The sequence below is a fragment of the Lynx canadensis genome, chromosome B4 (genome assembly GCF_007474595.2).
Source record: "Lynx canadensis isolate LIC74 chromosome B4, mLynCan4.pri.v2, whole genome shotgun sequence".
NCBI classification, from domain to species: domain Eukaryota; kingdom Metazoa; phylum Chordata; class Mammalia; order Carnivora; family Felidae; genus Lynx; species Lynx canadensis.
In genome coordinates, this window is record NC_044309.1 from 55,438,078 (window position 1) to 55,464,346 (window position 26,269).

At 36.0% G+C, this 26,269-nt stretch overlaps 1 protein-coding gene and 1 pseudogene across 1 annotated transcript in view; both read right to left on the reverse strand.

Annotated features, from left to right (window-relative positions):
- The window catches only part of C2CD5 (C2 calcium dependent domain containing 5), a 100,317-nt gene that overhangs the window by 71,077 nt on the left and 2,971 nt on the right, over positions 1–26,269 (reverse strand). The window contains 4 exon segments of the mRNA XM_030321929.1: positions 695–850; positions 3,203–3,298; positions 6,149–6,320; positions 13,751–13,837. Coding sequence (XP_030177789.1) covers positions 695–850; positions 3,203–3,298; positions 6,149–6,320; positions 13,751–13,837 — 511 coding nt within the window.
- On the reverse strand, positions 2,024–2,951 carry LOC115518024 (annotated as a pseudogene).

Consider the following 26,269-nt stretch of genomic DNA (forward strand, 5'->3'; position numbering starts at 1 on the left):
TATATTAGGTATAAATATATTTATACTGATTCATAAATATTGTTTGATATATTAATATGTAATATTAATGTAATATAAAGGTGTTTATAATTTATATTTAAAACAAATTTATTATGTGTAAGTATAAAATATTTATATTTATTAAACATAATATTTATACTTATTGTCGGATATATATGTAAATTTATATACATGTAAATTTACATATACATACAAATTTTAAATGGTAAACAAGTTCTTCAAAGAAAAATAAAGAAACATAATGGGGTAAGAGTGTCAGGGAAAAATACAGGGAGCTACACCAAGTTGTCAGAGAAGGACTATGAAAAGGCAACAAAAAACTCTAGACAGATTACCTAAACTCTGACTACAAAGAAATACTAGAGGAAGGAAAACTAGAACCCAGTTCCCTACTTCCTTGCTCAGGGTTCTTTCTACCAGGCCACTTTATGAGCACAAATTCCTTTGTCTACCTAGTTAAGAAGGAAATACAACTTCTGGTTCAGACTTCCTCTTATAAAATGGCAATGCAGGTATGTTCAGGAAGATGGGGCCAAGGGTAGGGAATCAATCATTCATAATTCATAGCCCTTACTGTTAACTTTCAGGTAGCATGTCAAAAGGAAGTAAAAATTGTAACAGTGTTAAGTAAATCAGTAAGAAAGTTTGTTTTTGTTTTTGTTTTTTTAAATACCTGACATTAAAGAAATGAGTCTCTGTCTGGCCTCATTTGATGCCCTTGGTGTACGAATTCGATCAATCCATTGATATTCTGGGTCTTCATTGACTACAAGCTCTTCTACAAACCCATGAATTATTACAGCTCTATAGCACTTTGGAATAGATGTTGCTGTTAAAAGAAATTACCTGTTATGCTTCTATTTATCACAAGATTAAATTCAATTTAAAAAAATTTACAACTAAGTTCTTACCTTTTGAATATATAATACAAGAATGCCTTTTACTGTGCTAATTTCAATGTAATTATAATAGTTATACTTCCAATCAGTCTTCTAAGTTCCATATTATTCTTAGAAATAATCATTTTCTTTAATGAGACCTCTCATCTTTCTTACAGCAAACACAGTAGAAACAAATCGTATTTTTATAATTTAGAAAACAGCTATAGACAACCTTAAACAGCATTCAATACAAAGTTTAAAAAACCAAAATTAAAGTCATCTGGTTAATCATTAAAAAAATAGGCAGAAAGTGGATAATGAATACAAAACACTTTATTCAAAGTACTTTGAAAAAGTTCTGTACAACACATATTGCAGCCTCAAAAATCAAACTATTACCTTTCTGACAATCTGAGGAGTCATAAAGCCCTGCAGTTTCCAATAATCCATGGCCATGTGGCCAACTGGTTTGGCAGTCTATACTACATAACAAACTCATTTAATATATAGAATTTCAAATGTCATTAGATTTAAAATAAGATCTAGTCAGATTAAAAAAGGGGAGAACCTAAAACCAACAAACAAAAACAACAACAACAAAAAGGGGGGGGCGGGGGGAAAACCTGAGAACATCTACACCGAACTAGTCTCTTAAAATGGATATCATCCATGCCTTAAAGCTAACTCAACTACTTAGGAGTTTTCAATCCTATGAATCGAGGCTGGTTGTGACTGCCCACATCTGCCAATGCCAGCCCATACTACGTGGCACTTGAGGGACTGTAACTGTAGATGCCTATTGAATTTTGGATAGCACCACAAGGTTTGGCTAGAGTGCTTTGCTCCTATCTTACAGTGTCTTATACTACAGTAAAATAACAATGGATTTTTCTTTTTCTTTTGACAGTTATATATAGTTCATTATAGTCAGTCATATCTTTTTCACATTTGACAAGAGCAACTTGTTCTAATTCATAAAAGAAAAATTTAATAAGCAGTAAAATATTCATCTCTGTGAAAATAATGAAGATATGTGAAAATTATTTCAGAGCTTGTTTTTCAGAGGTTGCCCTACTGGACAAGAGTAAAATTTGCATTAGATGAGTGGCTGCAAGCTTCTCCATAAGTTTGTGTCCAATAATAATGCTTGGCAAGGCCACTGGAGTCTTCAAAATACACATGTCCACCCACCACAAATGGCTCCATATCTCTATTATCTAATTTTAGCCCATTCCGCATAAATCTAATTATGTCACACATGTAGCTTCATCAAATTTGTTTCCCCAAATGTAGATATGAATGAGTGTGGGATTTTTTTTCATTGATTGTGAAAGTACAAGTCCATCTCCCCTTATGTTGCTGCTGACTACTGACAATCAGCTGACATCAAGGTAGCATACGCTACTATTCAGATACAGAATCACCTGTTTTATAATATCATGCTTACACATAAGCAGTTCAGCAAGGCAGTGATTTTCTTTCAATAGGTGGCCTAGATGAACTGTGGACTCTTCCTGTTCACCATACAGTATAGGCAGGTGTAGGCTTATTCCCTTAGTTGTTTGGTTTTCAGGTAGGACTGTAGCAAATGCTAGCACATTTTGCATTTCCAGACCACAGTCACTAGGATATCACTTCTCTAAGGATGAATTAATTTGTAGCATTCCTGAAAAAAAACATTCTACCTGTATTTTCAAACTTGTTTCTAGTCATTCTTAGATATTTCAGAGTTGTATTATTATGTGGTGCTTTAGCAATCAATTCTCCACCTTTGGACCCAATATTTATTAACATAAGATTTAAGTAAACAAGATTAAGTTGTTTCAGTAATATATGGATTGTTATTTAAAATTCTGGAAAGAATCCAAAATCTTCACCAGTCACTCTTTCTACTGGCATTAAGCAACTGTTACCAGCAATGTTTAATGTGATTCCTTCCAGAGTCTGGAGTAGAGGCTGGAGTACAAGCCAGAGTAGGGTCAGGAAGAGTGATCTCCTTCCTGCTGCCTCACAAACTCCTCTGACCTTGTAGGCATGATAACCAAGCATACCTCATGCCCCACTGGACTAGTCTAACAAAAATTTCTATGAACTCAAAAAAAAAAAAAGATTGCATTTACTTTAAAATCAGATAAATAGTCCCCAGAGCTACAATAATTGTTTCTAAGAGATTAATAATTTTCTCTTTGGCATTAAAACCAAAGTATTATAGGTTTTCCATTAGCTTTATGAAATATTTGATTTCCTATATTTAAAAATTAAGTTTCCTGTTAAATGAGAAATAAAATGTGTTTACTTACTGCAAAAGAATTTGACTCCACATGATGACTGCCTAAATCGATTTAAATCATTGAAGAGGTCTACTTTTACAACTACATTGATTTCCCCACGGATACCTAGAATTTCAAAAGGAAATCAAGTTTCTACGTTAACAAAATAAAGCACAATTAAATAATCCAGAAAATGAATGCCAACTGATGATTTAAAGATAATGTATTAATCAGGGTGCCTGGGTGGCTTAGTCAGTTAGGTGTCCGACTTCAGCTCAGTTCACAATCTCCTAGTTCCTGTGTTTGAGTCCCACATTGGGCTCTCTACTGTCAGTACAGAGCCTACTTCAGATCCTCTGTCTCCTTCTCTCTCTGTCTGTCCCCACTTGTTCTCTCTCTCTCTTTCAAAATAAATAAATAAACTTAAAAAAATTTAAAAAATAACATATCAATCATAATAGCAATGCTTTGTTTCCTAATTATGTTCATTGTAAGTAATTTATTACATTTTCTGAAGAACATGTATACACTAAAGAATGAATAGAATTTTCATTTCTATTACAAGTCTCTACTTATTTGAATCAAGTGTAACTGGAAAGGAGCCCCATTTAAAGTGATGACAGCGATGATGATGATGATGATGATGACGGTAACAAGTGAGCATGGATAACATTCTAAATGCTTTATAAGTAGTATCTCAAAGTGCTCACACCAACCCAGTAAGGCAATTTCCGTAGTACTGTCATCTTCATGTTACAGAGGAAGACATTAAAGTTTAATAAAAGTTAAATAATTTGCATAGTGTCAATAACTAGTTAAGTAGTACAGCCAGGATTAGAAGTCAGATCTTTATGATCCCAGAGTAAGTGGTCTTAACAACTAATGGAAGAATCTGATTTAACACAAAAGAAGTTTAATTCTTTTCAATGAATGTAGTAAGTTAAAATGAGCTAAGAAATTCCAAAAATAGGGGTTTTCAACATGACCTAATAAATAAAAATGACCCAGTCTCTATCTCTTAACATTCACTAAATATTTTTACTGGACTGTCCTGACTTCATGTCAAATTCATACTTATTGAGGAAGGCCTTCTAAGAGTGACTTGCTCATTTACCCACTGAAATAATAAGAGATTATGTTCCTAACAAAGGGTCCATAAACATATTAAACCAATTATAGGGGCGCCTGGGTGGCGCAGTCGGTTAAGCGTCCGACTTCAGCCAGGTCACGATCTCGCGGTTCGTGAGTTCGAGCCCCGCATCAGGCTGATGGCTCAGAGCCTGGAACCTGTTTCCGATTCTGTGTCTCCCTCTCTCTCTGCCCCTCCCCCGTTCATGCTCCGTCTCTCTCTGTCCCAAAAATAAATAAACGTTGAAAAAAAAAAAATTAAAAAAAAAAAATAAAAAATAATAAAAAAAATAAACCAATTATAAACAGTATTTAATATAAAATATTTAGAAAATTCATTCACTCATACTGCCATGCCTTTAATGCAAGCCCAGATTAATTCCAATTGTTAATACCAATTAATAACCAGATTAATTCCAATTAATACCAATTGTTTTATTGGTAATTTACTATGGGATTGGATTTCATTTCCTAACTACAAAGATAATACATTTACATAGAAAAAAGCAAAAGAGGAAAAGAAAAAAAATAGGATTACAGTCCAGAAATAAAACTATCCAAGAATAAACATTTTATTATGTATTCTGCCAATTTATCCAATGATATCACATATATGCAATTCTTTTGTTTTTAAACAAATATGGAATCATCCTATAATAATGTTTTATAATCTGAATTCTATAAAATTTTACAATTTCACAAATCCTTTTATTTCCTTATGCCATTGTATTCTTAAAACACGCAGTTCGTTCTGGCTGTATAATTCATGGTCTATATATGCTCTAATTTATTTAAGTAAATCCTCTTTTCCAATACATTTTACCATTGTAAACATTAATAAATAATAATAGGATCTAAGTATCACAATAAACATACTCTTACATAAATCTCAGCAAACATCTTAATTTTCTTATAAGAAACTACTATCAATGGAATTGCCAGGTCAAAAATGTAAAACAGGCAGAAAGATGCTAGACTGTAGACAGAAACATCTGCCAACTCTTTACGGGTCCATCTGTCATTCTAAAAGAACGGTATATTTGCAGGCTGGCAGTTCTCAAACGTTTTAATGACAGGACCACTTTTACAATCTTAGAAATTATCGAAGGCCTCAAAGAGATTTTGTTTACATGGGTCATGTATCAACATTTACAATGTTATAATTAAAATTAAAATTTAGAATGAAAATTAAAATTAAAGCTGAGAATTTTTTAAAATATTACTATAAACATTTTTATAAAAATAACTATTTTGAAAACCAAAAAAAATTAGTAAAATAGCACTGTTACATTTTTGTAATTTTCTATAATGTCTAGCTTAATAGAATACAGTTAGATTCTCATTTCTGCTCTGCATTCAATGTGTGGTAACACCATACATCATAAAACCTCTAGAAAACTCCACTGTACACTTGTAAGAAAGTGAGAATAAAAATGGCAAATGACATGTAAGTATCATATTAAAACTTCTCATCTCCCTCATAGAACCTGTGCAGGGACCCCTAGGTGTCCCCAGACCACACTTTGAGAACCCTGCTTTAGGCAACAAAAAACTTGAAGAATTTTTAAGCAGAAAAATATCAACATTATCCACTTGAAAATGTTTCAGAAACACAGTACCAATGTTAGATGATTTTTAAATAATGCATTAACTTACTATACTGCATATATTTAGAAGGAATTACTTCAAATTATGTTCAGAAAAATAACAATTCTACCAATAATACTTTATGACTATTAAAAAGAAAACATCTTTTAAAGATATTTTAAAACCACCACATGTAGCACAAAAGTGTTTAAGGATAAATTTTAAAAACTATGATTTATTTTCTTAAAATATACTCCTTACCATGTATGGTATCATAAATTGGAAACCACCCTGAGATGACTGTTGCAGCTTCACTGTAGAGTAAAGGGTCAATATCAATGTACACTTTACCAATGGCATCATTTGCACTGTATGTGTCATGGTCAAGAACTGTGATCTGTAGAGGTTCATCTTGTAAATCTTCATCGTCCACCTAAAAGTATACCTTAAAATTAAACCTTTTAATTTAAAAATCTTCATTACCATAAATATATACATATGACAAATGTAAAAGATTACTTATTTCTGAAAAAAAAAGTACACATTGATCTCTAAGCACAAAGGTAAAGGGATTAATCTGCACAAAAGTTGTAACCCCTTCTCCTATAAAAGATGCCAAATTTCTAAAGAAAAAAAAGTACAATTTGCCTCCAGGCACAAACATAAGATGATTAACACCCAAAAGGTTTTAATTTCCTTTTCTACATAGTTATTCAGTGTTTCACTACTCTGCTTATAACGTCAAGCAAAAATGCTTAAGGAATGTCAAAACAGCTTCCATAGATTACCTACAGGAGAGCAAGGATGATAATGAGAACAATGATACCATAAATTCTAAAGACAATTTCGCAGAGTAAAAGACTGGGGTGCCTGGCTGGCTCAGTCTGGGGAGCATGCAACTCTCGATCTCAGGGTTGAGTTTGAGTCCCATGCTGGGTGTGAAGATTGCTTAAAAAAAATTAAGAAGGAATTATTGTTGATAGCACTGATGTAATAATGTAACTGGATGATTAGCTTTCAAAAAAGAGGGTCCTTCTCTAAAAATTAAATTTATGAATTTATGAATTTATGAATTATTAAATTTATGAATGATATTGCATAATATTTTGAATATTATTTGTAAGAAAAAACAATTTAAGTTCATGAGTTAAGTAAATGAAATGTTTATTCTCTCTCCTTTTACTTATTATCAATTATTTACCACATGCCAAGCAAGCACTAGCTATAAAGAGGGACTACAATGGAAAATGCAATGGACTAAATGTTTCTATCCCCTGAAAATCCATATGTTGAAGCCCTAATCCCCAACATGATGTTATTTGGAGATGGGGAGGTAATTAGGTCATAAGGGCAAAGACCTCATGAATGGGATTAGTATCCTTATAAGTAAAGACAGGGAGAGATGATCTCTCCCGGCCATGTGAGGACATAGCAAGAAGACAACGGTCTACAAAGCAGAAAGAGGGACCTCACTAGAACAAAACCATGATGGTCCCTGATCTCAGACTTCCCAGCATCCAGAAATGTGAGAAATAAAATGCTATTGTTTAAGCCAGCCAGTCTATGGTATTCTATTACCAGCAGCCCAAACTGACTAAGGCAAAGAATGAGGCAAAAAAAGATTTCTCCCTTATGGAAGACATGTTCACTATTTTGGCTGCCCTCCTCTGCATACCATTCCATCCTCTAACTTGCCAGTTCTCCTCATCAAAGGTAGTGGTTAGATTGAACACAATATTATAGATATTAGTAAGACAAGGACAAAATATAAGAAGATTATTATTTCCTATAATTAGAATATTATACTTTTTAAATGCAGCCTATGGATGTTTGTCATTACAGCAGACACACCATACTGTTAAGACAGAGTTTGTGAGCCAAAAAAAAACCAAAAAAAAAAAAAAAAACGAGTCTGTGGTTAACTAAAATCCCTGTATCTTCCTTACATATGCTTTGGTCAGGTGATAGCTCTGCAGTCGTACACTTTGGTTAGTTTTTTAACTTAATTATGAAATATCATGCCTTTCCCCACCCCCATTCAATTTCTTGCTGATTTTAGGCTAACAATCCAACTTCTGAAGATTATTTTAAGTATTAAAGTATAAGAAGGAATTATTGTTGCTATCACTAATGTAATAATGTGGATGATTCACTTTCAAAAAAGAGGGTCCTTCCCTATAAGTCAGACATAATTAAAAATTTATGGATGATATTGCATAATATTTTGAATTTGCCTTGAAATATTCCTCCCACTCCACTGATTACCATCACCACCTCTCCTGTATTCCATTTTACTCCAGCTCTTTCTTCCAGCCTAGAATACTGATGTGATCACTGGAACTCCAGCTGCTAAACTGGAGGCTAACGTGACCATGAATATGGAAGCCACAGGCTGTGAATGATGGAAAAGAAAGACAAAAGGGTCCTGGGTTCCAAATGATTGCATGGAGCTTCCAAATACCATTACGCTGCCTGGCGTAGTATTTCTTTTACATGAAAGAAAACTAAACATCCATTTGTTCATGATATTTATTTAAGAGCTCAGAACATATAAACTAAGGCCAATTACAACTGACAAAAAAGGTTTAAAAAGCATATAACAAACGTTAACTATAAACACAAAGTTTAAGAACATTTTTCAGGAGCACCTGGGTGGCTGAGTCAGTGAGGCGTCTCTTAGCTTCAGCTCAGGTCATGATCTCATAGTTCGTGAGTTCGAGCCCATGCTGAGCTCTGCATTGGCAGTACAGTCTGCTTGAAATTTTCTCTCCCCTCTCTCTCTGTCCCTCCCCCAACTCAGGCTAGCTCTCTCTGTCTCTCTCACACACACAAATAAATAAACATTTTTTAAAAAGGACATTTTTGGGGCACCTGGGTGGCTTAGTGGGTTAAGCTTCCGACTCTTGGTTTCAACTCAGGTCATGATCTTGCAGTTTGTGATTTTGAGCCCCACGTCAGGCTCCGTGCTGAGAGTGCAGAGCCTGCTTGGGAATCTCTCTCTCCCTCTCTCTCTGCCCCTCCCCTGCTCTCTCTCTCTCTCTCAGAAGTAAACAAACTTAAAAAAAAATTATGAAGGAACATTTTTCACACAATATACACTATTACTAGAAGTACTAGCCAAAATAGTAAACTTGGTAAATTTTAAGGGAAATGGCTAGTAACTTCAGTTACTAAATCTCATTAATATTATAAAAGTCCCTTATTTCATAAAAATACAAATATATTATTTTTCAAAGTTATCTCAGCTACTTGAGTATTTTTCAGCTTTAAAAATTACTAGTACTGCATCATCAATAAAATGAAATATTCTTATGTATTAATGCCCCATATCATGAAAATTACTAATACATAATGCCCACCTCTTCCTACCATTCCAATAAAAAATGTAATTCACCAAAAATATTTTTTTTAAGTTTATTTATTTTTGAGAGAAAGAGAAAGAGTGAGCACACAAACAAAAAAGGGGCAGAAAGAGAGGGAGAAAGAGAATCCCAAGAAGACTTCACATCATCAGCACTGAGCCCCACACGGGGCCTGATCCCACCAACCACAAAATCATGACCTGAGCCAAAGTCAAGAGTTGGATGTTCAACAACCTGAGGAACCCAGGTGCCCCAACAAGACTATTTTTTTTTTAACCATTTCTAAGGTTATGGAAGAAAGAAAAAAAGAAAAAGCCATCAAAATGAAGCTATATGAGCATTTGAATATTTTGCTAGGATGATGAAAAACACTGTTATTCTAATTCCATCTGAAATCATGTAATCAAGTTTGTCTAACTACTTTCTCTGATTCTTATATTCCACATTTTTACCTTAATACTTAGTTTAAAATGACAAAAAAGATTTTATGCATGTGCAAACTGATGCATTTTCAAAATACATAATGTCAATTTTAAAACAGCAAGGGGAAAAAATGTGTATATATATGTATATGTATATATACGTGTGTATATATATGTATATGTACATGTGTATGTATATGTATATGTATATATACATGTACATGTATATACGTATATATATGAAAGAAAACAGAAAGGCAATCAAAATGCTCCATGACTAAAAAATCAGTACAAAAGAACAAAGTTGGATTCACACGTTCTGATTTGAAAATTCACTACAAAGATACAGTAATCATAAAAGTATGGTAATAGCACAAGGATATATAAAACAATGGAACAGAACTGAGAGTCCAGAAATTAACTCATATGCCTGTGTCCAACTGACTTTTGACAAGGGTACCAAAACCATTCTATGGGAAAAGAACAGTCTCTTCTACAAATGGTACTGAAACAACTAGATTTCCACATGCAAAAGAATGAAGTTGAACTCTCACTTCACACTATTATAAAATTTAACTCAAAATGAATCAATGACCTAACAGATAAAATAACAGATAACAGATAAAAAAAAAATAACAGGTAAAATAACAGATAAAACAGATAAATAATAACAGATTATTATAATAGATAAAATAATAAAATCTTAGGAAAACACATGGCAGTAAATCTTCATAACCCCAAATTTGGCAACAGACTCTGATTTGAGACCGAAAGTGTGAGCAACAAAAGAAAAAGATAAATTGTACTGCAAAATTAAAAACATTTGTGCATCAAAGGAAACTACCAAAAAAAATGAAAAGACAACCTACTGAATGCAGGAAAATAATTGCAAATCATAGATCTGATAAGAGTTTAATATTCAGAATATAAAAAACTTTTACGGGGCGCCTGGGTGGCGCAGTTGGTTGAGCGACCAACTTCAGCTCAGGTCATGATCTCACAGTTTGTGGGTTCAAGCCCCGCGTTGGGCTCTGTCCTGACAGCTCACAGCCTTGAGCCTGCTTCAGATTCTGTGTCTCCCTTTCTCTCTACCCCTCCCCCACTCAAGCTCTGTCTCTGTCTCAGAAATAAACATTAAAAAAAAAATTTTTTTTAATTAAAAAAATAAAAATAAAAAGAACTTTTGCAAGCTAACGACAAAAAGATAAACCATCCAACTTAAAAATGAGTAAAGGAGTAGGGCACCTTCGTGGCCCAGTGGGTTAAGCATCCAACTTTTGTTCAAGTCATGATCTCACAGTTTGTGAGTTCAAGCCTCGCATCAGGGGGCTTAAAAATTTTTTTAATATTTATTTATTTTTGAGAGAGAGTGTAAATAGGGCAGGGGCAGAGAGAGAGGGAGACTCAGAATCTGAAGCAGGCTCCAGGCCCTGAGCTGTCAGCACAGAGCCCATTACGGGGCTCAAATTCATGAATGGAAAGATCATGACCTGCGCCAAAGTTGGATGCTTTAGCCAACTGAGCCACTCAGGCGCCCCCCCCACAAATTTTTTTTTTAGTTGAGCAAGGAACTTGAACAGTTTTCCAGAGAAGACACACAAATAGCCAATAAACACATGAAGAGAGACTCACCATTACTAGTCATTTCAAAATGCAAGTCAAAACCAATGACCTACAACATCACATCTACATTTTTCATATTAAGCTAGTCACCAACTCCTGTGAAGTCTACCTCCTTAATGTCATCTCTAAATATCTTCTCTGGGGAGTTAAAACATGAGGTGGTAGTTCCAAGTACAAGAAACTCAAATGGTCCTTAATCCTAAGAAATCATGTCACTTCATTCATGAGGAAAATGGATATGAAAATTACACTGCAAATGTCACTTCACACCTACTAGGATGGCTATGATTAAAAAAAAAGGGCGGGGGGGGGGCGCCTGGGTGGCTCAGTCAGTTAAGCCTCCGACTTCAGCTCAGGTCATGATCTCACAGTTTGTGAGTTCGAGCCCTGCATCAGGCTCTGTGCTGACAGCTCGGAGCCTGGAGCCTGCTTCGGATTCTATGTGTCCCTCTCGCTGCCCCTCCCCGACTTGTGCTCTATCTCTGTCTCTCAAAAATAAATAAATATTAAGAAAAAAATAATAACAGAAAAAAACAGGGGCACCTTTTAAGTCAATTAAGTATCCAATTCTTAATTTCAGTTCAGGTCATGATCTCACAATTCACGGGATTGAGCCTGCATCAAGCTCTGTGCTAACAGCACAGAACCTGCTTGGGATTCTCTCTCTCCCTCTCTCTCTGCCCTTCTCCTGCTCATACTCTCTCTCTCTTTCAAAATACATAAACATTTAAATAAATAAATAAATAAATAAATAAATAAATAAATAAATAGTTGGTCTTTTAAATTAAAAAAAAAAAATAACAAAGCTTGACAAAGTTGTGGAAAACCTGGAACTCTCATTCATGCTGTTGGGAATGTAAAATGGTGCAGCCACTAGGGAAAAGTCTGGCAATTCCTCAAAAAGCTAAATATATAATTTATCATATGACCCAGCAATTCCACTTCTGGGCATATAACCAGAAGAACTGAAAACAGGGACTCAAACAGACACTTGTACACTAATGTTTATTGCAGTATTATCCACAGTAGCCAAAAAATGAAAACAATCTGAGTATCCATCAACAGATAAATGGATAAACAGTGACATACACATGCACAGAGGAATATTATTCAGCCATAAAACATAAAGAAATTCTAATACATGACACAACATGGATAGACCTTGAAAACATTATGCTAAGTGAAAGCCAGACACAGACAAATATTGTATGATTCCACTTATATCTAATATAGGCAAATTCGAAGAGACAGAAAGTAGGTTAGATGTTATCAGAGTCTAGGAGAAGAGGGAATGGGGGTTATTGCTGAATGAATTTTTTTTTTTTAATTTTTAACGTTTATTTATTTTTGAGACAGAGAGAGACAGATGAGCCAGGGAGGAACAGGGAGAGAGGGAGACACAGAATCGGAAGCTGGCTCCAGGCTCTGAGCTGTCAGCACAGAGCCAATCCGTGAGATCATGACCTAAGGCCAAGTCAGATGCTTAACTGACTGAGCCACCCAGGTGCCCCTGAATGAGTAATTTCTCTTTGCAGTGATGAAAAGTTTTATAATAGTGATGTTTAGACAACACTGTGAAGGTAATTAATGCTATTAAATGATACTTAATAATGGTTAAAATGGCAACATTTTTTATATATACTTTTTATTACAACTTTTAAAAAATTTAATCTGTATACTGTTCTTTTTTTTAATTTTTTTTTAATGTTCATTCTTTTTTTTTTTTTTTAATTTTTTAATGTTTATTTATTTTTGAGAGAGAGAGAGACAGAGCATGAGCGGGGTAGGAGCAGAGAGAGAGAGGGAGACACAGAATCAGAAGCAGGCTCCAGGCTCTATGCTGTCAGCACAGAGCCTGACGCGGGGCTTGAACTCACAAACCGTGAGATCATGACCTGAGCCAAGGCCGGACGCTCAGCCGACTGAGCCACCCAGGTGCCCCTGTATACTGTTCTTAAGTGATTTTTGGTAACTGTTAAAATTACAGTAACAATAATATAATACTTCTGAGGGATTCTATTTTTTAAATGTCTTTATATTCATACACTATATTTTCTTAACATTATTTTTTAAAAACGCAATATTCTTAGCAAAAAAAAAAAAAATTTTATGGTTTAGGAAAACTACTATACCTGAAATAAAAAGTACTCCTACATTCCTAAGGGAAAAGGGTCACCTCTCACCTCCAAAAAAATATACTCAAAAATGGTGACATTTAAAAACTTACCTCAAGGAGCTTCAGTCAGTTAAGCGTCAGACTGTATTTCAGCTCAGGTCACGATTTCCCAGTTAGTGGAATCAAGCCCCACATTGGGCTCTGCACTGTCAGCAAAGCCCACTTGGGCTTCTCTTTCTCCTTCCCCCATCTCTGCCACTTCTCCACACACACATAAGCGCACTCTCTCTCAAAATAAATAAACTTAAAAAAAAATAAAAATAAAATAATTAAAACTTACCTCAAATTTAAACCATTCTGAGTTCCACTGAGGGTTGAGGGACTTGAGATACACATCTGTTTTAAAGGTGGTATTACCAAATTTTACCTAAAAACAAATAAATGATCAAATATAAATATCAAAAAATGTGAATAAAAGTAAATTTTAACATCAGGCAAGCAATGGGGGGGGGGGGGGGGAATGAACCATGAAGGAGGAAAAAAGGCAACTATCCCCTGAAATGAAAGAGAAGAAAGCACAGATAGGTCCAGTAAGTTCATAGGCTATACCTGAAATAAGAAATTACTCACTCTTCGACTAGCTCTACACAGAAATGAAAACCAGACCATTTTGTCAATATGAAGGAAGGAGTCAATATAGCCTTCAGGAATAAAAGTTCAGACAAAAGAGGAGTCTTAATGGCAGAGGACCAGCAAGAATAAAATCAGAAGGTAAAAAAGTCAACTGACCATCCTCTCACCATCTCAGCATGAGAATCCAGAACTATAGCACATTATTGTGAGAACTTAGAAATAGCCTTGTGAGGGTCTGGGTGGCTCAGTCAGTTGAGCGTCCAACTCTTGATTTCAGCTCAGCTCATGATTTCACAATTTGTGGGTTCGAGCCCTGCATCAGCCTCCATGTTTAAAGTGCAGAGCCTGCTTGGGATTCTCTTTCTCCTCTCTCTGCTCCTCCCCTGCTCACTCACACACACCCTCTCTCAAAATAAACAAACTTAAAACATATATATGTATATGCCTTGTATTTTCCAATGTCCCCGTTTTATTTTTTTAAGCCCTTATAAGTATGCACACAGCATTGATCCTGAAGTTTTATCTTCAGGAACAATGTAAGGGATTGGATGGGGAGACTATCTTATTTCACAGCCAGTCTTGGCATACACTACATCACAAAGATCCAAGGGGCACCTCGGCGGCTCAGTCAGTTAAACGTCTGACTCGATTTCAGCTCAGGTCATGATGAGATTGAGCCCTGCATCATAAAGCCCACTTGGGATTCTCTCTCCCCTTCTCTATCTGCCCTTCCCACACTCGAGCATGCTCTCTCTCTCTCAAAATAAATAAACTTTAAATCACAAAGATCCAAAATAAGAAAGCAATGAAGAATGCAAAAAGCAAACTAAATCCCTGGGGCTTGCTTCAGACAAAGAATGGAGATTATGAAATCTGACTGAACCTGAGAAGTCGTCCAGAAGCTTAAAAGCAAAACAGCTAGGGAACTACTATTTCCTAGATGGTCTTGCCTTTCCTAAATTTGATCTCTGCTCTAATTCTATTAGTTTTTACCATTATCTTTCCTAACCTCTAAGTTCACTAAAGCTTATCCCCTTTAAGACAATACCCAGGACATAGTTTTGCATACTGTAGATTCTTAGTAAATGCTAGTTCAAGCAAATAATCTACGAAACCTCCTTTCTTTTTTGCAAGAAATCTCCATTGGTTTTATAATATTTGCTTTTGTTGTTCTATCAGTTCAGGAAATTTTCTAAAAGCCAAAAAAAAAAAAAATTATCTTCTGTATATTTTTTTCTAGGTGTTTTATCATTTAATTTGAATTATTAGGCACAATACCAAGTACTAAATATGTACTTAGGCAGCATAGTTAGAGGGTAGAAAAGGTTTCAGAAATTCAGTAAAAATAAGAACTTTTTGCATGGCAAAGTATATAAAAGGGGCGCCTGGGTAGCTCAGTCAGTTAAGCATCCAACTTCAGCTTGGGTCATGACCTCAAGGCTCCTGAGTTCAAGATCCGCATTGGGCTCTGTGCTGACAGCTCAGAGCCTGGAGCCGGCTTCAGTTTCTGTGTCTCCCTCTCTCTCTCTGCCCCTCCCCCACTTGCACTCTGTGTGTGTGTCTCTCTCTCTAAAATAAATAAACATTAGAAAAAATTTTTTAAAAAAATATAAGAAAGTCAAAAATAGGGGTGCCTGGCTGGGTCAGTCAGTGGAGCATGTGACTCTTACTATACTTTTGATCTTAACCAAAAGGCCGAGAAGCGATGGGGAGCGAGCAACTCTTGATCACAGGGCTGTGAGTTCAACCCCTCATTGGGTGTAGAGATTACTTAAAAACAAAATCTGGGGCGCCTGGGTGGCGCAGTCGGTTAAGCGTCCGACTTCAGCCAGGTCACGATCTTGCGGTCCGTGAGTTCGAGCCCCGCGTCAGGCTCTGGGCTGATGGCTCAGAGCCTGGAGCCTGTTTCCGATTCTGTGTCTCCCTCTCTCTCTGCCCCTCCCCCGTTCATGCTCTGTCTCTCTCTGTCTCAAAAATAAAATGTTGAAAAAAAAAAAAAGAAAAAAAAATTTTAAAAACAAAATCTTTTTTACATAAAGAAAGTCAAAGATAAACAAAACACTGAGACAAAGTATTTGCTAAATATGTACCAAACAGCTACTTTCCTCAATTTTTAATGAGCTCTTATAAAGCAGTATGAAAAAGATCAACAACCCAACAAAAAAATGGGCAAAGGACATGAACAGACAATTCAAAGAAACAGAAATACAGATGGTTTTTATTTATCTATTTAATATAGATGTTTTTAAAGTACAGTTAACCCTTGACAACATGGGTTTGAACAGCACACATCCACTTTATAGGCAGATTTTTTCAGTAAATATACTTGAGAACTTTTTGGAGATTTGTGACAAATTGAAAAAACTCATAAACAAAATGAATAGCAAAAAACCCCCTAGAAATAGCAAATAAACTAAGAAACAGTTATGTCAGGAATGCATAAGATATATGTAAATACTAGTCTATTTTATCACTCACTACCATAAAATACACACTAACTATAAAAAGTTAAAACTGATCAAAACATGCAAAAAAAAAAAAAAAAGACATAAGAGCATACACAATGCCATTTGCAGTTGAGAGAAATGTAAAGATGCAGTGTTAAATCATAACTGCATAAAATGAATTGTAGCACACACTGTGGTACTAGAATAATTTCATATCACTTCCTATTGCCACTGCCATGAGCCCAAGTGTTTTGAGTATCCACTTAAAACACTGTACCATGCTACCTATCTCCATGTGAGCAGTTCGTCTCTCCAGTAAATTGCATACTGCAGCACAAAGTAACCTCTTGCAGTTCTTGAGTATTTTTCATTGTGTTTAGTGTAATACTGTAATCCTTGAATAACATCATGGGACCCATACAAAGTGCCACTAGGTTGCCTGAAGTGCTTCCAGGAATCAAAGAAAAGTCATGACATTAGCAAGAAAAAGCTGAATTGCTTGATATGTACTACAGATCGAGTTTTACAGCTACAGTTGCCTGCTGCTTCAAGATAAACGAATCCAGCATAAGGACCACTGTAAATAGAGAAAATTCGTGAAGACACCGCTGCAGCTATGCCAACAGGTGCAAAAACCTTGCACTTTTTGAAAAATACCTTTTTATTTCATATTGAAAATGCAGCTTTTACATGGGTGTAGGATACACTACACTCTAATATGATTCAAGAAAAAAGTGAAGTCATTATATGACAACCTAAAGCAAAAGGAAGATGAAAGATCTAAAGCAGGATAATTTAATGCCAGCAAAGGATAGTATCATGATTTTAGAAAGAGGACTGGCTTACAACACGTCAAGATAACAGGAGAAATAGCTGCCACCGACCAAAACACAGCAGACAAGTTCCCAGATGCCACTGAAAAAAGCACTGAAAAGAAACCTGCCTGAACAGGTTTTTGATGCAGACACAAGCGCCTTATTCTCGTGGGGGGAAAAATCCCAAAAAGGGTATTTATTAGTAAGGAAGAGAAGTAAGCTCTGGGGTTTGAGCCAGGAAGGGATAGGCTAACTCTACTCTTTTGTGCAAATGCAGTCAAGTTTATGATCAGGACTGCCCTTATCTATAAAGCTGCTAATCCCCAAGCCTTGAAAGGAAAAGACAGACACGAGCTGCCAGTCTTTTGGTTATACAACAAGGTCTGGACAACAAGAATCCTTTTTCTGGATTGATTCCATTGATGCCTGAAGTCAGGAAATACCTTGCTACTAAGGGACTGTCTTTTAAAGTTCTTTTGATATTGGACAATGTCTCTGGTCACCCAGAACCCCATGAGTTCAACACCAAGGGCATCAAAGTGATTTACTTGCCCCCAAATACAACATTTCTATAATCAGCCTCTAGATCAGGGGGGTCATAAGGACCTTTAAAGCTCATTACACATGGTGTTCTTTGGAAAGGATCGTCAACACTATGGAAGAGAATTCCACAAGAACATCATGAAAAGTCCGGAAGGATTGTACCACTGAAATGCCATCATTATTATAGAAAGAGCCATGAAAGCCATCAAGCCTGAAACAATAAACTCCTGCTGTAAAAAAATGTGTCCAGATGTTGTACATGACTTCACAGGACTTACAACAGAGCCAATCAAGGGAATCATGGAGGGGAGCCTGGCTAGCTTAGTCGGTAGAACATGTGACTCTTGATCTTAAGGTTTTGAGTTCAAGCCCCACAATGGGCATGGAGACTACTTGAAAAAAACGACTTTTTTAAAAAAGGGGGAATCATGGAAAAGACTGTGGATATAGTGGGGCGCCTGGGTGGCTCAGTCAGTTGAGTGTTCGGTTTGGCTCAGGTCATGATCACGCAGTCTGTGAGTTCGAGCCCAGTGTCGGGCTCTGTGCTGACAGCTCAGAGCCTGGAGCCTGCTTCAGATTCTGTGTCTCCCTCTCTCTCTGCTCCTCCCCCACTCATGCTCTAGCGCATGCGCGCTCTGTCAAAAATAAACATTAAAAATTTTTTAAAGTAATAATAAAAAGATTGTGGATATAGCAAAAAGGGTGAAGGGTGAAGAGTTTCAAGGTATGGATCTTAGAGAAATTTAAAAGCTAATGAACACCACACCAGAAGAATTAACAGAAGACAACTTGATGGAAATGATGGCTTCCAAACCAGTGCCAGATGAGAAAAAAGATGTAAAAGAAGCAGTGCCAGAAAATAAATTGGTATTAAACAACCTGGCAGAAGGGATCTGATTATTCAAGACTGCTATTGACTTCTCTTACAACATAGACCTTTCTAGGATACTAGCACTGAAACTAACACAAACAGTGGTACTGTACGGAAATACTTTTCGAAAAATGAAAAAGCAAAAATGTTAGAAACTGCAAATTACCATGTGCCTCCCTTTCCTGTCTCCCCTTCCAGCTCTTCCACCTGTTCCATTTCTGCCACCTGAGAGCAAGACCATCCCCTCCTCTTCCTCTACCTCTACATATTCAACATGAAAGCAATGAGGATGAAGACCTGACAATCCACTCCCACTTAATAATCATGCTGTACAATTAATAAGCGTATCTGTTGTGTGAGTGTCTTCATGTGAAAATCTAATAACTATACAGTAAGAACCGTATAAGGCATTTCTGTGCCATCATCAGATGCCTAAGTAGTCATTGTGTACTAGACTTGGATAGAAGCAGTTAGCCTATACTTATATAGATATAGGTGAGCAATAGTTAATACAAAATTAATCACATTATTTTTCTTACTGTTTTATAACTTTGCTTTCAAAGAATTATATACCACACTGTGCCTCTCTCATTATTGGAAAAACTGTGTATCAGCCTATCATCACGGGTTTTTTTTTTTTTTTAGCTACATTTCTAATACAGCATTATTACATTTCTAAAACTGCAATACTGTGTATCATAAAAATTTTTCAATAAAAATTTTTTTATAACAATTCATTTTCATAACAATTCATTTGTTATATAATGGAATTCATTTGTTAGCAAGGCTCCTGTGAAGCAATCCTATCAATTACACTAGGCTACCATAAAGCAATCATACTGCTGCTTCTTTGTTACCAATGTATAAATCATTATACTTCTAAATGAAGAAGAATTTCTTTTTCACAGTATCTTTCCATTTTTGATGTCTAGTGTTAGTAATATGTGGAACATCTACTGCGTTTTGTATCATTTAAGACAATATTGATGTAGTTATAGATGATTCACCTTGTAAACATACAGTGTAAACTTACAGTATCTATAACACAGAACAGTACTATAAATATATTTTCTCTGCCTTATGATTTTTTAATTTATTCTGAGAGACAGAAAGAGAGGGAAAGAGAGCACACACATGGGAGAGGGGCAGAGAGGGAGAGAGAGAATCCCCAAGCAGGCTCTACACTGTCGGCAAGGAACCTGACGTGAGGCTTGGTCTCACGGTTTGTGAGATTTCTTCAGCCAAAATCAAGAGCCGACACAAGTCCACTGCTTAACCCACTGATCCATCCAAGTGCCCCAATGATTTTCTCAGTAACACTTTCTTTTCTCTAGCTTATCTTAGTGTAAGAATATTGTGTATAATACATTTCACATACAAAATCTGTGAACCAACTTTATGTTATCAGTAAGCCTTCCAGTCAACAGCAGGCCATTTGTAGTTCATTTTGGGGGGAGTCAAAAGTTACATGTGGATTTTCAACTGTGCTGGGTTGGGAGAGGGATGTCAACTGCCCCTAAGAGGCCCCACCCGGTTCAAGGGTCAACCATACATCAAAAGATGATCAACCACATTCATACTATAAGAAATGCAAACTAGGGGTGCCCAGGTGGCTCAGTCGGTTAAGAGTCTGACTTTGGCTCAGGTCATGACCTCACAGTTCATGAGTTCGAGCCCCGCATCGGGCTCTGTGCTGACAGCTCAGAGCCTGGAGCCTGCTTCAGATTCTGTGTCTCCCTCTCTCTCTGTCCCATCCCCACTCATGCTCTGTCTCTCTCTGTCTTAAAAATAAATAAAACATTAAAAAAAAATTTAAGAAATGCAAACTAAACCAACATTTTTACTTATCACATTGGCAAAAAATTTGAAAACAGTGTTGATGAGGTGTTCTAATACTTTGTTGGTGGGAATATAAATTAAAACAATCTCTAAGGACTGTAGTTTGACAATGTATCAAAATGTTAAATGCCTATACCCTTTAACTTTATATAGAAGTGCACAATGACATATACAGGCAGCATCATGGTAGCCTAAGACTGGAAATAACCTAGATATCCACCAATTTGGAACTGGTTAAATGAAGTATGGTAAAGACACACAGTCCAAATGCTAATTAGAAGAATGAAGCAGTTCTCTGCACTGGTACAGAACAATCACCAAAATAGATCTTTCTTCAATGGAACAGCATGTATAGCATTCTTTGGGGGAAAAAAAATGCCAAAATGTTATAAGTCATGTAATATATGCCTACATACTGCACAGGTTATTTGAGAATGTACAACAAATGGTAACAACGGACCCTAGAAAAAACAGAACAGGTTGGTTAAAAGAAACACAGTATGAGAGGTTGACTCATTTTGTACCTTCTGATTCTGAACCATGCACATACACTTCCTATTTGTAAAATGTATTATTTTAAAATTCAAAAACATAAAAATTCAAATCATATTATATTTTCAAATATATTCAAATCATATTTATTTTGATTAAAATTATAAAATTCTGGATCCACTTCCAGGAATTTATCCTAAAGAAACATTTTCACATGAGTCTCCTTCCTAAAAAAAAAAAAAAAAAAAAAAAAAAAAAAAACAAAAAAAAAAAAAAAAAAAAAAAAAAAAAAAACAAAAAAACTAAAAAATCTAGTCATTCAATAGGAAAATTGAGTAAATCACATGTATCCCCATTAAAGAATGGAATTGATTTTATGCACTGTCATGTGGAAACGTCAATGACACAATAACTGAAAAACAACAAGTTATAAAATATATAAAGCATTATTACAGTCGTTTTTTAAAATATGATAAAACTTTTTTTTTTGAAAGGAAGGAGGGGGAGTAAACAAACACATGCCAAAGAATTGACAGCAATCATCTCTGAAGAGAGGACTGACATGGTAGGAAATACAGTACAGCGTACAGCATAGTAAGTACAAAGGAAGGGGTGTTCAAGTTTTACTTCTGAATTATTTCAATCTTTTGTAATGGGAGCTATTCATGTATTACTTCAATAACTTATTTTAAATCACAAACAGTAAAGAATGAAACTTAATGGGGATGGGGAACCCTGAGAAGAACAGAAATTACTGTTCAGTTACAAATTTCATTACATTTTAATATTCAAAATATCAAGGAAATACTTATTGCTTAAATTACCCAGTAACTGCTTAATTTGAAGTAAAATGTGGTTAGGATTATAAAACTATTCAAAACCTTTCAAAAGCCAAATGTACTTAACGGTTTGGATTCAACTGCCAAAACTACCATATCATTCTTTACGTTATGAATTCAGAGCCCCCTTCAGGTTTGTCCCACTATACTGTACTGTTATATTGTGCCTTTCATTGTTTTTTTTGGTCAACTGCCCATTCTAGATACAGTAAAGATCTGATAGCTCCAAACTGCATTAAACAAACATTTTAGAAAAAGGAAAAGGCTAAAGTGTGTATTTTTGCCAAATTGTGATGATTCCCCTTCTACTAAAGAATCATAGTTCATTTGGTCTTATTTAATTCGAAGGAGATTTTATTACCCAGCAATTAAATGAATGCCTTACAACTTTATTAAAGAACCTCGGGGATTTTAATGAGATTCCCTAGTAAAGTAAAAGCATTCTCTTTCCCCACTCATTAGCTAAATTACCTTGAGAAAGTTATTTAACCTGTTATTTAAGGCTGTTTCCTCTTCTGAAAGGGGGGTTGTTGTAGTACATGAAAAAAAATGCATGTAGAGACCTAGCAAAATGTCTGGTATGTCATTAAACATTAATTTCTTTTCCTCTCTCTGTTCACTCACAGGCTCCTGGGTAAACACAAAATGACAATATACCTTGCTGAACAGTTTGTAACATGCACATTAATACCAGCATAAACTTCCATTAATACTTCTTTTATACAGAACTTCTACCTCATTTATCCTGGAAATTCCTGCAAGAATAAACATCTTTAAATACTACTTGGTCTTCACTGGCTTCCTAAATTTCTCACATCATATGTAGTAGAAATTCCCTCAACCAATGCAATCCAGACCTGTATTTGATCAGTTAATCAAATAATACGGTTAAATCAAGGAATCATTAAAAATGATACAAACTGTAAACATTTTAAGATAAAACATACAAATAAATATTCATTCCTCTATCTTTGAATGTAAGGCTAAGGCCTCTTATTTGAGTAAGGGTCCACTGTTAAGAGTTCTGCATCATCTTTTTTGCATAAGCCACACCCATAATGTACCATCTGTGATTTCCAGTTTAGGTTTTTTTTTATGATGGTAGAACTTAAAATTGCTTGTAAAAATATATGAACACAGAATCCTATATTTTTTACAATCTTTTCTTCATCTAATTCAAGAGTAATGTTTAGTGACTGTATCCATATGTCTTTACATAACATTATCAACTTCATTTTCACACTTATTTCACCAATTTACATAAGGTTTAAATACATTACAATAACAAATAGAGTTGGCATAAAACAGGTTTGGGGAAAAAAACAAAACTGCCTTTTGGTAAAGTATTATTAGCCAACTGATGGGAGAAGTACACACACAGGCACACTGGAGAATAATCTAGCAATGTGGGTATTCAAAAATATGCTTATGGATGGGGCACCTGGGTGGCTCAGTTGGTTAAGCATCTGAATCTTGATTTCAGCCTCAGGTCATAATCCCAGGGTCCTGAGATTGAGCCCCCTCAGGCGGAGCCTGAGCATGGAGCCTGCTTAGGATCTCAGGATTTTCTCCCTCCCTTTCTCTCTCCCTCCCTCTGTGCCTTTCCCCTGCTCATGCTCTGTCCCTAAAATAAAAAAAGAAAAAAGAATAGGCTTATGGAAGGAATGCAGAACACTGGGGACTGTGATGAGTGAATTAATGCAAATTTGTTAACAGAGCTTCTACTGTACAAACTTCCACCCCGTAGTTTTCAGACCATTCAATAATCTGCATCTCCCTACCTAGCAAATTTTATTCCCCACAAGAATCCTCCCTTCAATTACATATGCTCTATCCCTCTCCTTTTGCTTTTACCAAGTTTATCCTATTCATCTGAAAAATGTCCTTTTTTCCTCTCTGCCTATAGAAATTTGACCATCCTTCAAGTCCAGCACAAAGACTTCTCATGACCAGCTCAGGCACCATTATCTCCCTCTCTTATGAGCTTATACAGCACTTACAGTCTACATCACACAATTTATCCCTTTATTATACAGTAACCCTTCATTATCCCCTTTTTCCTGCGTTAATCTTTCCCTTTCTGCTGGATTTTTCCTGTTACCACACAAATATGTTCTAATATCTTCTAACTTAAGTACTGAAAGCCACATACTCCCCAAATAACACACCATTTCTCCTCTCTTCACAGCTGTATTTCTTTAAATAATTGTCCATTCTTGCCACACCTCTTCCTCACCTCCCTTGTACCCCTTGTTAGCCCTCTTTAACTCATTACAATATGGGCTTCCTTCACATTCCTCTTGTTGGCATCAGTAACAACCTCCATATTGTCCAATACAGTGATTTCTCTGTCCTCTTTACTTGACCCCCTCAGTGCCATTTAAATGGTTGAGGGCTTCCTCTTTCCAGAAACTTCCCCTCTTGCCTTTTCAGACATTACTTTCCTGATTTTTCTCTCCCCCAACTGGCTGATAATTTCCGTTTTCTTCCCCTGGTCCCCCTCCTCTAATAGACATTTAATATCAAGTTTTTTCAAGGATCCATTCTTCTCTCTCCCCTCATTCAGAGGTTTAAAAAAAGGGACAGAACCAACTCCTAAGGGAATTTTAGAAATTTCTATGGGTGTTTTTGTGGGGAACAATAGTAATATTTAAGAGGAAGGACCAGAGAAGGTAGGTGTCCTGCAATGTAAGAAATAGTCCCCTACAATGAAGACTTGTCTCATGATTTTCAAATGTCCTACCAGACAGTCACAAAGGATTAAAAACCCATCTCATTCTACAGATAAAAGTACTGTAATGGAGTTTTCATATACATAATTGTCAAGAAATAGAACCAACGTGTAAATTAAGAGAAAATTCTGCTTTTTCCCATGAGTTGACTACTTTGAAAAATCAGATAGCAATGAAGGCCATCTGAGATGTCAAAACTGCACAACTGTCTCACTCTCTACGGAGTCAGATTCACATGATTTTTATACAAAGTGAGGCACTCCCTCTCTTGTATCCTTGCTTTATTTTCTCCATATTCTCTCTATTTAACAGAGTTTATCTTTTCTTTAATGATCTTCTTTTTTTTAATTTTTTTTTTTCAACGTTTATTTATTTTTGGGACAGAGAGAGACAGAGCATGAACGGGGGAGGGGCAGAGAGAGAGGGAGACACAGAATCGGAAACAGGCTCCAGGCTCTGAGCCATCAGCCCAGAGCCTGACGCGGGGCTCGAACTCCCGGACCGCGAGATCGTGACCTGGCTGAAGTCGGACGCTTAACCGACTGCGCCACCCAGGCGCCCCTTTAATGATCTTCTTTATGAATTCCCGCCTCTCACTAAAATGTGAGTTCCATGATTAAAGAAATTTTTGTCTAATCCACTGCTATTATCCCCAGCACACTGTATTATACTCAGTACAGTGATGGGTATATACAAAGGCTTAATAAACATTCATGTTCTCAATCTGATTACTTTGCATCTTCTACTATGTTCATGAAGAAGTACTTCCATATTGAAATACAAATTTTAAAAAGTCTCTTATCATACTATACTTAGAGCAATATATTGATTTTTAATTGTAAGGATTGTTTACATCAGCTATAAATATCATGCCAGCGTAGTAAAGAGTGGATTTCAAAACACCTGCTATATAAAGTGGGTACTGGGTCTCACGGAATTGAAAAGCACTGGCCTGTATGAGCTCATTTCTAACTCACACCTCTCTTCTAAACACCACACTCACAAATCTAACTTCCTCACTGACAACTCCAATTAAAGTTCTTAAAGACATCTCAAACTTAACACACCTCGACGGAAACTGACTCTTCATCTACTCAATCAATCTCTATCAATCCCATGGAGTCTCAGAAAATTACCCCAAAATTCCAGAAAACTAAGAGTCATCTTTTAGTTTCCCTTTCCCTGGTCCCCTACTCCAGTCGACCAATAAATCCTCTAGAATCCCTCTTCACGGTGTATCTGGAATCCATCCACTTCTCTCTATTACCAAACCAACATTTTGGCCCCCATCTTCTCTTTTTTGAACTATTATAGAATCTCGTAATTAGCTATTTGCTTCCGAATAGCTTTCTCTTTTCAGTTCTTTCTCTTTTCAGTTCATACTCCAGGTAGCAAAAAAGAGTACTCATCTCAACAACTGCTTACTACAGAATTTGGAATAAAATCCATACTCCCAATCACGGCCTCTAAGATCCTGAACGATTGGCTCCTTGACTAACTCTACAACTTTATCTTACACCATTTTCTCCTTTACTCACTATATGCCAGTCATACACATCTCCCTTCACTTCCTAATACACTCCCTAAGCAGCTGGCTCCTTCTCATCCAGCAGGTCTTCTGATGGACACTTCCTCAGAGGTCTCCCCC